General features: G+C 39.4%; 1 protein-coding gene across 7 annotated transcripts in view; it reads right to left on the bottom strand.

Annotated features, from left to right (window-relative positions):
- The window catches only part of PRDM5 (PR/SET domain 5), a 73007-nt gene that overhangs the window by 36840 nt on the left and 21136 nt on the right, over positions 1-15031 (bottom strand). For all 7 annotated transcript variants that reach the window (XM_064712387.1, XM_064712388.1, XM_064712386.1 and 4 more), the window contains 6 exons: positions 10379-10501; positions 5487-5670; positions 4597-4771; positions 3771-3863; positions 3378-3499; positions 1550-1629 (listed from right to left, as the gene is read on the bottom strand). In XM_064712387.1, the coding sequence (XP_064568457.1) occupies positions 1550-1629; positions 3378-3499; positions 3771-3863; positions 4597-4771; positions 5487-5670; positions 10379-10501 (777 nt within the window). The remainder of the gene's footprint in view (positions 1-1549; positions 1630-3377; positions 3500-3770; positions 3864-4596; positions 4772-5486; positions 5671-10378; positions 10502-15031) is intronic.

Raw genomic sequence — 15031 nt, 5'->3', positions numbered from 1 at the left:
CACTCAAAGCTAAAAATGAGTTGAAATTTGACATGAAAACTACAGATGTGAATGACCATGTCTTCAGAAAGTAACATGCATCAATCCCCTCTAGCCAGCCCCTTTACCTCCTTTCTCTGTCTTTGTCAGACTTTTTCTGTTGTTTAGGCTTATTTTCTGTTATATTTCACCTTTTTATTCTCCACTTTTATTTCTTTACATTGAAATGGGTAGGAGGAAAAAAAAATTGTCTTTTTCTCCTGGTTTTACCTATCATTTTCATACTGATCTTACTGCCTGTACAAATGTTTTTGCCAATGCTGATGATCCTGCCCCTCTTCCTACATAAGGAGATTAATTCAAGCAAACAAACAGTGTATGTGCAATCTCCTTCACTCTCTGATATAAGTATGTAAGTCTGGAATAGCCGTTTTCTGGATGTTTTAAAAGAAAAGAAGAACAAAGAAAGTTTTATGCACAAAATCTTCATGGTGATTCTTTAGTAAGTGCTGAACTGATAACATCAATCATATTTGAGAAACTTGTGTGTCACAATGTCTGCCCAGAACTACAACTACCTAAACAGAACAAACATTTAATAAAATGGACACTCTAACCAGAACATTTTGCATTTTAAAGGCCTGATGTGCAAGACCTGTGCCAATGTGTAAAACTTGTAACAACATGTGGCAAGGAACACCACTATAACAAAATATGGCCCTATCAGACAAGAAGTGCAGGGCATACTAACGCAGGCAAGGAGAAAAACAAATTAAAAAGGAGGGGCCCCACCATTTCCTTTGCAACAACATACTTTAATTGATATCATTTATATCCTCAATGGATTCAGGTTATAACCAGGGTATTATTAAAGACTTACAGTTAATCTGATAAACAGTACAATGCAGCTTTTTGCAAAAACAGATTCTCCTGGGTTTTAGTGGTTTATCAAATTAATCTTGCAGGGACCTCCTCTGGGTATAATGGATTCAGAATCTCATATTCATGGTCCATCTGTATTTCTACATGAACACCCTTATTTCCAATAGATGCTTTTCAAGCTGTTAACCCCTCCTGTTCTGGTTATTAAGATTATGTGCATTAAAAAAAAGACATTGAAATTTGGGTTTGAGGAAGAATTTTTTTTACTACTGCATAACTACAATAGAAGTAACTCCCCTAAGTGGTATTTCAAAAAGCAATAAGAAAATTACTGTATTTTGTAGAAAAACTGAAGGCGCGTGAACCTATTTTATAGTCTGCATGTATGCCATGGTTACCTAACACACTAAGAACGCTGAAGAACAGCAGGCAACTGTGACTTAATGCTGGAGTAACATATTAGCATTTGGGAACAGATGCATGAAAACTTTAGGGGGATATTCGGCTTGAGCAAGTGCGACTACAAAAGCAAATAGCCACACTACAAATAGCACCAGGTTGGCTTTGTAAGCATGAAAGAGATCACCCAAAGGCTTGCATTACAGCAGTTTTCAAGTGACATGAGCAGCACAGCCCCACATCTCAGGCAAGTCAGTGCCTGCTGTGAGCCAGCCTTCATCTCACTGACCTTTCGATGCTCCTGCAGATTTGCTGCTGAGGAACATTTCTTATTGCACACTGAACACATCAGCTTCTTCCTAGAATTTCCTGAAACAGAAACAAAATACCACCAACATCTTCAAGAGGAAGTGCTAAGAAAGAACCTAAATATTTCCACTGAGCCTGTGACATTTCACAGGTCATTTGACTGACATAAGATTTTTACATTTGTATCCCATCTTCAAAGTACTCTGTATCAGGAGCTCTCTGTGGGTGTCCAACAAACCAGTCACTGGTGGAATGTAAATTAAGAAAACCAGAACAATAAAGAAAAAAACCTTTCACATAGATGTTATCATACCCCACCAATCCCACATGAAGAGCACAGTTCACAGCTGAGAACAGCTCACTTGGCAACTGAACAGTTCATTTCATCCAGAAATCAATACAGGAGTTAGTGCAGCAGGGACAAAAAACCCTCAAAATTAAGTCAAAACCATTTCCTATTTTGTTTATTTAGAAAGCATTAAGCATCCTACTACATAAAGTGTCATTAATGGTCTTTAGCAGAATGAATCAGGGCAATCATATTAGCACCAGATCATGAATTCAAATATTTTCTAAAATGCAAATTACAAAACAAGCAATAGGTCAGCTACCAGACATTTTCCTTCCCTTTTCACAGCTGCTTCAAAAAGTCACAGACCACTTTAATTGAGTTTATCTATTACTTACCTTAACAGATTCTTTCTAGTATGCCACAAATAAACCTAATTCTTTGTTTATAATTTAAGTTGCCCATGCAAGACAGTTCCTAGCTTTGGTAAAAGACATCCATACTACACTGAACATTAGAAACATTATAAGAGTAAAAAGTTACAAAACTTATGACAAGTATTTATATCCACAAATAGACACATATGACTGGAATATACTTAATCCTTCAATGTGGAATTCATATACCACTACATAACTGACAAAAACAAAGCCTAAACATAAGTGTTCATAGATGAAAAAAATTATTAATGATACCAAAAAACAAGGAGACAATTTTTGTAAGAATATGACAGAAAGTTTTCTCTACTCTGCAAGAGTTTGGCAGCAGAAAGAGACCGAAAATCTTAAAAAGATTTTAAGATTTTAAAAAGCATCTCAGTCCTGTCACCATCAACTGAAGACGGTTTTCTGTGCACTCTGGAATTCTGTTGTCCCCACACATGAAGGTATTCCTTTGCCAAGGAGAGGGGACACACAGACACAGTGCAGAATGCCAGAACTGGGATCTGTGCTGTGGACCTGAGAGCAGTGCTTTGCCCTCCCATGAGAAGAGGGTGACATTTCAGTGAAAACTACTCACAGCAGACAGATATGAAAACACCAGGGCCTAAGAGGACCAGTGGATGGTCTGGTCTGGCTTCCTGCAAAACAGATGCTACAGGGTTTTATGCAACTCTCATCAAGCTTAATCGTTCGATTAGGCAAAAAAAAAAAAGACATCCTATTGTGTCCTGAAAAAGCCAAAAAATCAAGAACTCACCATTTCCTGTGCCAGTGGTTGACTTTCCTCACTCCAGTAACATTTTGCTTCATCTACTCTTTGCCTAGTTTAAACTCCTCAAGATTCCTATTACATTTTCTGCAGGAGACTAATGATTCATGTGGCCTACAGTAATTTCTCCTGGGGCGGGAGGAGGAATAGTAACTCTTGCAATTAAGTTACTTCTTAATTTTCTATTTGATACAAATGAATCCATTAAAAAAGAAATGAAAGACAATGTTTACTCTGACTTGCAAATTTAAGGCTAGAAACACGTCAGTGGGGATTTTTTCTGAAGGAACATTAAACTCTTCCTTACCACTGTGAACATTTTCTTTGTGTTTTTTCAGGGCATCCTTGCTCTTGAACCTCTTCCCACAGCTATCTGCCTTGCATATGAACCTGGCATCCCCTCTGCACGCCTCCTTGTGCTGCTCATAACTACATGGGATAACAAAGAGAGGGGAAAAAAACAAAAACACATCAGGCAGTGTCTCCAGAAACCAGAGCTGTAGCAGAAATCAGAGCTGAACACATGCTGCACTGCAGAGTTCCAAGGCCACCTCATGCATTACTTACAGCAGAGAGGAAGGAAAGCATTTGAGTCCTTGCCCTGTTAGGATTCCCAAACACTCCCAAGCTTTTGGAAAGCTAGCATGCAAAGGGAGGCCAGCAAGGACATGCCAGCAGTCCTGTAACTCAGACACAAAACCTCGATTCCGAGCTGAAGGCAGTATTGCAAACGGAGCACTGGAAACTTCTTGAGGAGTCTCCTGGGCTGATATTCTCTGTGCACTGAAGGACACTAAGAGACAAAAAAAGAGAAAAATTGAAGTAAGGGCAACGTTCTACAACTTTCACAGGCTTGCAGTAAGTATAAACTACATATACCTTTACAAAACATAGGTTAACAATCTGTAATTAAATGTATAATAAAAAGTAATACATCTATCTAATTGTAAGAAAATGCATATATAAACAACAAAAGAAAACCAGTTATATTTTCTGTGCAGAAGCATAATTCTAAGATATATGACTTTAGTGACAAACCTGCATATTTATACTCTCAAGGACAACAAAGTCATGTTCTTAAACCTCACATCTTTGATGTTTCCATTTTTGTTTTTCCATCATGCAAATATTTAATTAAGTGAACATAAAGTGCTGATTTTCCTTTTGTTTTCCTTAAATCTTACTTTAATTCAGCACCAGCACCCACAGCTTGAAAATGACACCTCCTAAACTACTAAACATTCCACTGATGGAGACCAGTAATGCTGCACCAAACTGTTGCTCTGGTCTGGTCTCCAGAGTGTATGACTTTAACACACAAAAAATTGTCAATATTTTTCCAATTCCCATTGAATTCTACAACAAATACAAGAAATTAAGACATTAAAAGATTAAAGCAGAGGGTAAGGGTATAAATACAGACGCAAAAAAAATTAAAGCTTAGCTTGTGATTAGGTCAAGAGAAAGAAAGGATTGAATGAAATTGATTTAAATGGTCCCTGAAAAACAGTGCTGTTTCTACTCACTGTCTTTGTAGAGCTTGCTTAACAGGGAATTTCTTTCCACAATTTTGGCACTTAAATTCCTTTTCCTCACTGGGTTTTTGGTGCAAAGTCTGCAGATGCTCCGCTAGGATCTCCTGGCTGGCAAAGCTGGACTCGCAGTTTGGGCACGCATGGTCCTGGTTACAGGCGAGGGGAGCTGCATGAAGGGAAGCAACACCAATGTAAAGGAGTAGGTCCCAGGTTTTTTGGTTACATTAAGAGAGATTCTCTGCCAGAAACAGATTATGCAAAAGGGTGCACAAAAAACAGTGTCTCTGAAGAGATTATAGACAGCCCATCTTAAATGGATTACTGCCAGCATTACTGAAAATGAATGGAAAGTGTTAAGATGGGTGTGAATTAGACTGTTGGCTCAAATCAGTCATTGAACTCAATCAGAACCTCAATGCAAGTTGTCGTTTATGAATTCACCTTCATCTTTGACAAACATGCTGAGAATTCCCCAGACAGCTCAGCTCACCTTCCTCTTCCTACACGCCTTAGGATTGGCTGAATAGCTCTATGGGAAGGTTTATTTCTCTCCCACCTAAGTAAGACAGAAACTACCCCTCTTAGGGCAAAAGCTCTGCATTTATAAGCCCATGTGTCAGGTGAAACAAACTCTGTCTTCAGTTCAAAAATTAATGGTTACTATCCAGGCTCACTCATTCATTCACTAATTCACAAGACTTGCTGCTCCTTATAAGGCAAAGAAGCTCAACCCAAACCCCAAAAAAGAGATAAAAATAAAGCAAGAACTCAGATTCAACCCCAGGGACTTGTCAGTTCCCCAGTCCTATACAGTGAATGTTCTCTTTGTTCGTCACCACTTTCAAGCTCTCAAGTTTCCCTATATTTTCCATATTGCCCACCTGCAATTTTTTCACCAGCTGGCTGAACTTCTTTATTGCTGCCACTGTCTTCATCTTCCTGGATAACAGTTACTTCTTCCTCCTCCTCCTCCTCTTCTTCCATGTCACTGTCCAAGTACCCAATCAGAAGTTCTGTGTCTGTTTCAATATCTTCCACAGCCAGATAGAAAATATTTTCCCCCTCCTGTTGCAAACAGGAAGTAGAGGCAATAAACAGTTATGTCAGAAAAACAAAAATCTGGACAAGTATGGGACCCTAAACTAATATTGTCCCTCAACCACGGAAGGGTTGGCTCCACTGCTCAGGAAGCACAATGCTACAACAGCCTTGCTAAAGACTTGTTTCCCAAAGTGGCTGCATTGACAGGGTGCTTTTGTACTCTGCTGTTTTGGGAATATTCCCCTGCCTCACCTGTGAGGCTTTTCCACTTTGCCCTGTAGCTTAGACCAAGGTGGAGATGGCATTCAAGTCCTCTCCTGACACAGTCCACTTGACAAGAACTTCAGGGTTTGAAAATGAAAGATTCGAGGATTAGAAAAACAGCAAAATTGAGATAACCAGCACAGCTTTATCTCTCTCCCCAGCCGACTGCAGGAATTCTATCACAGCTTTCAGCAGCATGTTTACATAGTGTTATTTTCTCTTTCTCCCTCTCCTCAAGATTCCCAGCCTTCTCCAATGGGCTTTCACCCCTGGTCAGTTATCTTCACTATCAAATTAGCAGGCACATCTGGAAAATGCACTTTAAACCCTGTGCTGGTTTAAATCAGTGTGGATCCACAAAAGGCCAAAGGATCCAGCCCCATTCTGCACAACAGCACAAACTATGAAACAAAAAGCTCCAAAAGTTTCTTGATAATGCCTGGACAAGCTTCCAAGCAGCTACATAAACTAACAACTTTGGGCTTTGACACTACTTCATTAAAGTTACCAAGGCTAGCACTATGGGGTGTGGGGAGCAATCTGTACATCTGTTCCCTAAACTGATATTCTGGGGGATAGAGATGCCTTTTCTTCTTTCTGTATGTGAACCAACTGCTTGAGGTGCTGCCCAAAGCACTGAAGGAGACTCATTTCTATGCAATGAAGACTCCCAGTTCTACCATAAATCCTAAATCTTATCTGAGTAACACCCAGAAAAGTTAACTGAAGCTTCTTTGCCCTGCACCTAGCCATACATTTTGTAACAAGCTTCCTTGAGCAAGGACAAGATAATGATTTTTAATTTTTGTAATACACGAAGATTAATTTAAACTGTCAACAAGGATGTAGCATTCCCTGAGCTGCAGTAGGTCTGTTATATTTTACACAAGATACTGTCACACAGGAGTGAAACCTACTTAATTCAGTAAACTGGATAGAGCTGCTGCTTTCAAGGATGCACCACTTTTGTGTCCTTATCTCAACAGCAGCATTGGAAAACAAAAAAATTATGATTTTTTTTTCCTCAAGATCTATTCTGCAGTCCCGATATCTATCAGCACACCAACCTAACCTCTGTAAACATTGACAAGTTGCTGGGTTTCATATGTCTCTGTCAAGTTGCAGAAACCTTTAATTTAGTACAGTCTAAAGTCAAAACAAATCCTCTTGACATGAGGAAAAGTAGAAGGTCTTTCTACACTCAGTCTCCACACAGACAGGATAAAACCAGTGTGGTAAATCTCTAATACATCACTGTTTAGGACAACCTTACTCTAAAAGGAAGACAACCTCATGAAGGGAAGCACAATCTATTACTGGATTACCAAAAATAATAACGGGAAGAATTTAAAAAATAAAAGATTTTCAAAATTTGGAAATAAAAAGAAAAAAAGAAAGTCATGTATCCCAAGCAAAAATAAAGCCCCAAGTACTAGGAGCTGTCAACGTTAGAGTACTCTGGGTTACATTTGCATTAGAAAGAAATTAGCTTTGGTGCCAGCCCAATCTAAACTCATTTCTCCTCCAAGGTTAATTTGTTTGGCTTTTCCATCCAAACAAATGCTAACAGCCACGTATTCAGAGAGCTAATTAATCAAGATATACCCACTAGCTGTAGTAGCTCCTCAAGGCAGCATTTTGAGTGAAAGCAATGGAAGCTCTCCAGAAACCACAAAAGAATTTAAATCTCTCTTCCCCCACCAGCAGCACCTGTATGAATCACATTAATCTATGTGCATGCAGGCACAGCAAACAGTCTTTTAAATTATTTGAATAATCCCTCTGTTTCTAAGAACACACCTGCAGCCATTCCACCTGCCCATGTGCTGGCTGTTTTCCTAACACTCACCTGCAGCAAACCACAACTGCCCTTGGGAGAAAACTCCAGGTGCTGGCTCATCGTGGTGGCACCACAACCTCCCTTCCTGTTATTCCTGGTTTGTTATTCAATTGTGTTTTTCTCACCTCTGCCTTCACTGTCCTGTTTTACACCATAAGCCACACAGGCCTGCTCAGCAAACAGAGTTTTCCAGGCCCAACAGCCCTTGCTATCTCCTTTTTGGTCCACCACAGGAGTCTTCCACGCAGACTCTTGGCTTTTCCATACAGTTAAACACCTTCATATCTGCTCTGTAAGAGGGAACACAGGACCACTGACAGCCCATCACACTTTAATCAAAAGCATAAAACACTTAATCATCACTCCTGAAAATGTAGAACACAGGAGCAGGAAGCAGCACAGTCTTGTGTTACCTCAGGGAATGTAGGGCTTTTCCACCCTTCAGAGCCAGAACAGCTGGCTGCATCCCAGCCTTCCTAATCCTTACCCACCTTGCCCCTGTGCCCTCAGAGTGTTAGCTGATTTCCCTCTGTATCTGATCTCCTGGCAGCAAACCATCTCTTCAGCCTACCTGTTGTGCCAGCTCTCCCTGGCTACCTCTCCCAACCAGCACACTGCCTTTCCCAGTCCTTCCCAGCAGCTCCAGGATGTCAAGTCTGGCAGAGGTAAAACCAACATAGGCAGTGTCTGAGGGCAGAAACTGCAGTGCAGGAAATGCATGGAGATAACTTCACACATCCCTGATTTCAGATCATACCTCATCCAAAATACAGCACCTGAACCACACACACCCCCAAGATCCAGAAGCCTCAGCTCTTTCTCCTGATCTATTCCTATGGTGTTACATTGCATGGCAAGGCAGAAAACCTCGGAGACGCAAATGTGACACTGAACAGAACACAAGGCTAAACCACTACAGCAATCCTGGCATTTCTCCATGCTCCAGTTTGCAGTAATAGCTCCCAATGAAGGCTAGAATATTTTTCCATCTGAACACTGTGGATTAGGATAGGCTTTAAAGTCCTAAAAAACCCTGTGAGATAATTTAGCAAATTTTTATTCGTTTCTATCATTTTCCTTATAAAGAAACCCACTGGTATGCACATTCCATTAAAAGTTCTACTCAGAAGTTCAGGTCATTTAGTGGCAAGATCATAATGAACATGAATGGCTGCCACTGCTCTCTGCTGTGAGCCTCCCTTTGCCTTTGCTGCCAATGACTGTGCACTGAGGAGGTGCCAATCACACCTCCTGCATGAGAGCCCCTCCTGTCTGCCACCATAAGGAGGACAACGAATTTCTGCAGAAACCAACTTCTGCTTTCTTGGTATAGAAACACCAAATTTTTTTGTCTGGCCTCAAAATAAACTATAGTTATTTTGTCAGGGACACACAGGCTAATCCTGGGGGAAGAAAGTCATCTCATGAAAAAGCAGAACAGTCATTTTAAGAAATGCTGATAAATAATTCTCCTTTTCCTGACTGTTTTCCAGTTTGGCTTACATCAGCAAATACCTTAAGTTGACCTGAAACAACATTTTGTAAAGTATACATTTTGAGAAAAAAAATGCACAGTCATGTAATTCTTATTTATGTGGGAGTGGAAATTAATTTACTGTGAAACTGTGCTGTTAAAAAAAAAAAAACAGAGAGCTAATTTCTTTAATAATCTCCAAAAGAACAACAGCTGGATGGAAAGGTATCCCTGTCTCTGTGTTATCCTGTAAAGTCACAGAACACTTCCAAAAATGAGCAATTAAACAGAGTAAGATTCTCCAGCTTGAGAGAAGAGCTGTCAAATAGAAGTGAAAGGATTTAATAGAGTTCCATAAAATCAAAGATGGCACAGAAAAATAAAGTAATTATTCACTGTTATACCAGAACTAGCAAATCAAGTGAAATTAAGGAGTGTCTAAAAGAAAAACAGAAGCATATTTCAACATAACTAAAACAGTGGAACTCATTACCAGAGAGTGCTGCAAATGACAACTACAAAAATGAAAAAATAAGCTGGATAAACTCAGATCAACAGCAAAGACAAGAAAACTAACTTTTTTTTATTAATTTATGCTCAGGCACTATATGATCATCCTATCAGACAATTAAGATTGCTCAATTATCTATTTTCTACTTAAATATTTTCAGCACCATACCTCCTTTCAAGCCTGTCACACTTTCATAATTAACTATATAACATGTTACCTATATTATATGAGATTACTAATTTTATTGAACAACAATGTAAAATGCATGATTCTGGTTTACACACAAATAAGCCCATATCTAAGTTTGGCATGAAAGACACACAGGTCTCTAAGTAATTATAATACTTATTATAATTTTATATTTATATAATTTTATATTATAATTTTATTATAATTTTATATTTTATGCCTTTCAAATAGCATCAGATTCCAAGGACTATTCTGGTCTGTCACCCTACCACTCTTATTTGTGCTATTACCTTAAGCAGAAGAGCTCTCATCTAAAAACAAAAGCAGAAAGGGAAAAGCAGTTTGCTACTTTGCTCAGATCTTGCAATTTTATTACAAGACATGAAGGCCAAAGAGGAAATCCAATTAGTAAATGAGCAACAGGAAGCAAATGGTAGAAATCCACCAAATGTACCTGGATGGCTGCCAGGTTCTTCTGTTCCTGGGATGGGGCCTCGTGGACGAAGCGCAGCCAGTTGGAATGGCGAGGGTTGCTGGCATCCAGGATATAAAGCACCTCGCCTTTGCTCCCACGAACCTGAAACATCCACAACAAATCCCTGAGCAAAATTAAAACTAAAAACCAAATATGGCCAGGCTTTGTCCGTACAGTGAAAAAAAACACTTGAGAAAAAGAATTGGGCACACAAGATATATCCATCTCCGTATCAAGACCTTTTGGCTACCATTACAGATCCATATAATTCATATGATTTCTACAATGTTGACAGAATTCCAGCTTACAGTGAAAAAAGGAAGATAACAGAAATAAAAACTTAATATTAACTAAGTCATTCTTCCCCCTCAAAACACAAAGACATACTGCTGTACAAATACATCTGTCACTGCCAAAAAACCCCTTTTGTTTCATTTTAAATAACAGATCACTTGAATCTCCACTGATCCAGACAACAGAGAGCCATGCAAAAAGGTCATACAGCCACACTATTGTTCCATGTGATTTATTTATATAATGAATGGATTTTATTTTCCATCTGTCAACAAGAAGTATCCAGGGCAGGTATTTCCTAAGAGCTAGGGAATTTGGCTATGTAAGATCAAAATTAGATTGTCTTCATGGCTTTGTATATAAATTGCTCACATTCTTGCTATATTTGTTTCTAATAGAATGCAATATCATATTTCTTCAGTATGACTGCTTCAATTACCTAAACATTTAGGGTATCATTAAAAAGACAAAAACTGTATTCCATTACAATAATAGCTGGTGACAGCACGTTGTTCTCAGATAAAGCAAAAAAAGAATTACTGTAGTTCTGCAAACAAATAAAGATCTTCAAAACTCATTACTGCTCTTCCGAAGGAAAAAGGACACATCATGAAAAGGTGCCAACATTCAAACTTTAAAAGCTCTTACTTTCCAGCACATGGATTACCCACAGTGAAAAGTGTCAAACCTACACATTGAAATGCATCTGGAAACAATATTATCTGACACTAAGCACTAATGGTTTCCCAGAGAGGCCCTGCATGTCCCAACCCCGGGAGTGTTCAAGGCCAGATGGGATGGGGCCCTGAGCAACCTGATCTAATGAGTGGCATCCCTGTCCCTGGCAGGGGGCTGGAACTGGATGCTCTTCAGGGTGCTTTCCAACCCAAACTGTTCTGGGATATTGTAATAATCACCCAGCTCTACAGAGGCTTGGTGCTTTAGCTACCAAAGCACAAGTTACAGGAGCCCACCATGTAGATCCTAGAAAGGCTTCCATCAGATTTTCAGTTGGAATGAGAAGCAATCCAGGTCCTATTATAAAAACTATACATTACACTATCTAACTTTTCATCAATTTGTCTTTATTGGCTTGATCCTTAAATTATATCATTTATATTTGCTTCAGTGAATCACAGTCATGTCAGTTATGCTTCCAGAGTCTCTGCCAATCCACAGAGAGATGCCAAACACGAAGCAGAGCTTTAACACATAAGGAAACTATCGATAAAGGAATACAATAAATCCCTTAAAAACATTCTGTATTTTCCACTGCTTCTTTCACCTCATAAAGAAATAATGCTGCATTGAATATACAGATGTGAGCATGAGAAATCAAGAAAAAGTGCAAAATCACTGCACTTTGTGCAGATTAAACTGGTGACATGAACCAGTCCTTTCCTGGTTGCATCAACAGAAGATTCCTAAATGAACTGATGGCAGAGGATCCCAAACCTAGCACTTAAAACCAGCACCTAAAATGGATACACACATGCACACCATGTACCACAAACTGAGGAGCCCAAGAACTACCTTCTTGAGAATCAACACACCAGGTGTCACTGAACTAATTCGGCCAAATGCCTGCAATGTAAGAGGAAACACAGGGCATTCACTGTCACCACACAGGGTGATGTTCCACCCCAAAGCCAATCAGGACAGTTTGAATGATGCCACATTAACAAGCACCAGAAGAATTCAGGAACAGAAGAGATCAGGAGAAGATGTGTCCCTGGTCAATGTATAAGCTCCCCATATGAAACCCTACAAAGGCCTAAATAACATCTAAGCTGCTTTCTGGAAACAATTTCCTAAATGTTTCTAAATCAAAAAATCTATGTTCATCAAACAATCATGTAGAGAAAAGTACTGGTTTCTGCACTGCTTCTTTTTGGATTAGCTGAAAACATGATCTTTATTGCTGCACCATAAAACAGCTAGATGCAATACTTCTGCATCCTGAGTTCAGACCATCACAGAGCTCACTGCAGAGGGGAAACTCACATTTTAACATTGCTGGAGACATTTAAAATAACCCCTGCAAAAGAAACCTGAGGCAGCAACTGCTGATTTGCTTGCTCAGTAAGAAGTCTAGGACAGAGACAGCATGTGACATTTTCCTTCAGCCAAAACACACAGCAAGTTTTCCATGGTAATGAAGCTCCTTGTGTGCCTGACATCACCTGACCCTGCCAGGGACAGAAGGGTAGAGGAGGCTCACTCCCAAACTCCTGCAAATTGTGGAGCTTTCAGCAGCAGGGCTGAACTTCCCTTTCCCTGGAATGACACCCAAATCTCCCTCTCTCCTGTGTGTGATCTTCTAGAGTAAGCTCAGACTGGAATGCAAGCACCTCAGCCGAGCAGCGCGTGCTTTCCAGCGTCTCAAACACATCCCGTAACTGAAGATGGGAGGTGAACACTCAGCTGCTTTCAGGCATGGATCCTTCTCATCACACAAACCACGAGATCAGTAATGGGCCTGCTCCAAAAGTCACTAAAATTAATACAAAGCCATACATTTAACATGGCAAAAGATGACTAAAGCAAGTCTTAACAGAGCTGATTATGACCTTAGTAAATACTCTGGACATCTATCTATCCCATTAGAGAATAACTTACTAAAATTGAAATTCTGGGACGTAGACTTGCAGCTGAGATAGTGCACCAATTTCTGATTTGTGTAAAAGCCCAGATCATTTAAGAAATGAGAAAAACAAAAGCATTTCTGAAAATTAAAAAAGATTCAGCCAAAAACATTTAAAAGCCAACAGTTTTCAATATGAACAGTATTTGAGGAACAATCACTGGGAAGGTAGTCTACACACAGAAAAATTCAAGACTACATTGTTCAGAATTAGATTTATGGTTTTACATTCACCTTGACAGCAAACACAGAATTCACCTAATTAAGATTTATTTTATCAATAATCTATGGACATAATTTTACTTGATGTCTTGTGTGTAAGAGCCTTCCTAAGCCAGAAGCACATTTTATAGGCAAGATATCAAAGAAAGAAGGAAAAAAAAAAAGTCACAAAACACAAGCTTAATGTGCTTGGCTTCTTATACCTCAATCCTAAACACCACAGCTCTGATCTGAAGCTGGCTGCAGCCAATAGCAGATTTTCTGTTGCCTTCACCAGTTTTCAGGCAGGCTTATTTAACTGAAAACAACTGTCACAGCAAAAGTGATGCAAGTGAAGCAGTAGAAATGTAAGTTCATTTCATTTCCTTATATAAACAAACACAAACATTGGCTTCCATTGAAAGACTGTTTTCTGATCTCTTTGGTTTCAGTGTAACAATGAAGAAAACATGATCCTGGCAGATAGACAGAAACCCAACCTGAAATATGTAACATTCAGCATTACATGGTGTATTATGTTCCATCCAACCCTGACCAACATTTCTTCATGGAATATTGAAGAGTATTTGAAGAAGGACCAAATCTTTCCAGCGCTCCCTGTTTCAACATTTGCCAAAGTCATCACCAGAAGTACATGCCTGCCACAATCCAGTAGGAGTGAAATGAATTCCCCTTTCTTGGTTAAGGATAATGAAGAAAAGGAACTGAACATGCATAAATGAGCTGGTATCTTCCCTTCACAAAGGCACATCTGAGCCTCCAGAGCAAAAACCTCTGTGAACTTCTAACCTGAAGATTATTTCCTGCTTGCCTTTAAGCACTTGCTTCTCCAGCAAACACAGTTCAAAGCTGCTATGCCAAGTTTACTAATACACACAAAGAAGTATTTAACCAAGGTGTAAGAACAAAACTCTCAATTCATCACCAGCAACAAGCTGTGTCCTTCACCAGCACGTTTAGAGAGCTGGGGGATAACACAGAGGTGTTTTCTTACCAAAGAGAAAGCACAAAGCCATTTGGGCATTTTCTTGGCTTTTTATTAGCACTCTTAACTACATGGTTACCACAGGCTTGTTTGAGGGTTTTTTTTTCCTTTCACACCACTCATAAATACAACATTTCAGCCTGTAGCTCCTTACAAAGATAACAGCAAGATCAAGGATGCTTCCCACCCACTGGAATCTTCCACTTCCCAGGAATCTGTTGAACAAGCAAGTATAAACCTTTGATTTCTTCACAACTATGCATGTTACAGACAGAGTAATGGCATTCTGCTATATTTAATTTAAACAGAAACTCTAACATCTTCAGTATTTTACTGAACAAAATCCCTGGGCTCAATAAATGTTCTGGGTGCCACGTTTTCCCTGAGAGCAGAAGAAAACAATGCATACAATTCCATCTCAACACGATGCCTTAGAGATGCCAACTCATGATCAGAACAGACCACATCACAGAGCACTACTCTGCAC

Source organism: Zonotrichia leucophrys, chromosome 4 (genome assembly GCF_028769735.1).
Source record: "Zonotrichia leucophrys gambelii isolate GWCS_2022_RI chromosome 4, RI_Zleu_2.0, whole genome shotgun sequence".
Taxonomy (NCBI): Eukaryota; Metazoa; Chordata; class Aves; order Passeriformes; family Passerellidae; genus Zonotrichia; species Zonotrichia leucophrys.
This window is presented reverse-complemented; position numbering and strand designations above follow the sequence as displayed.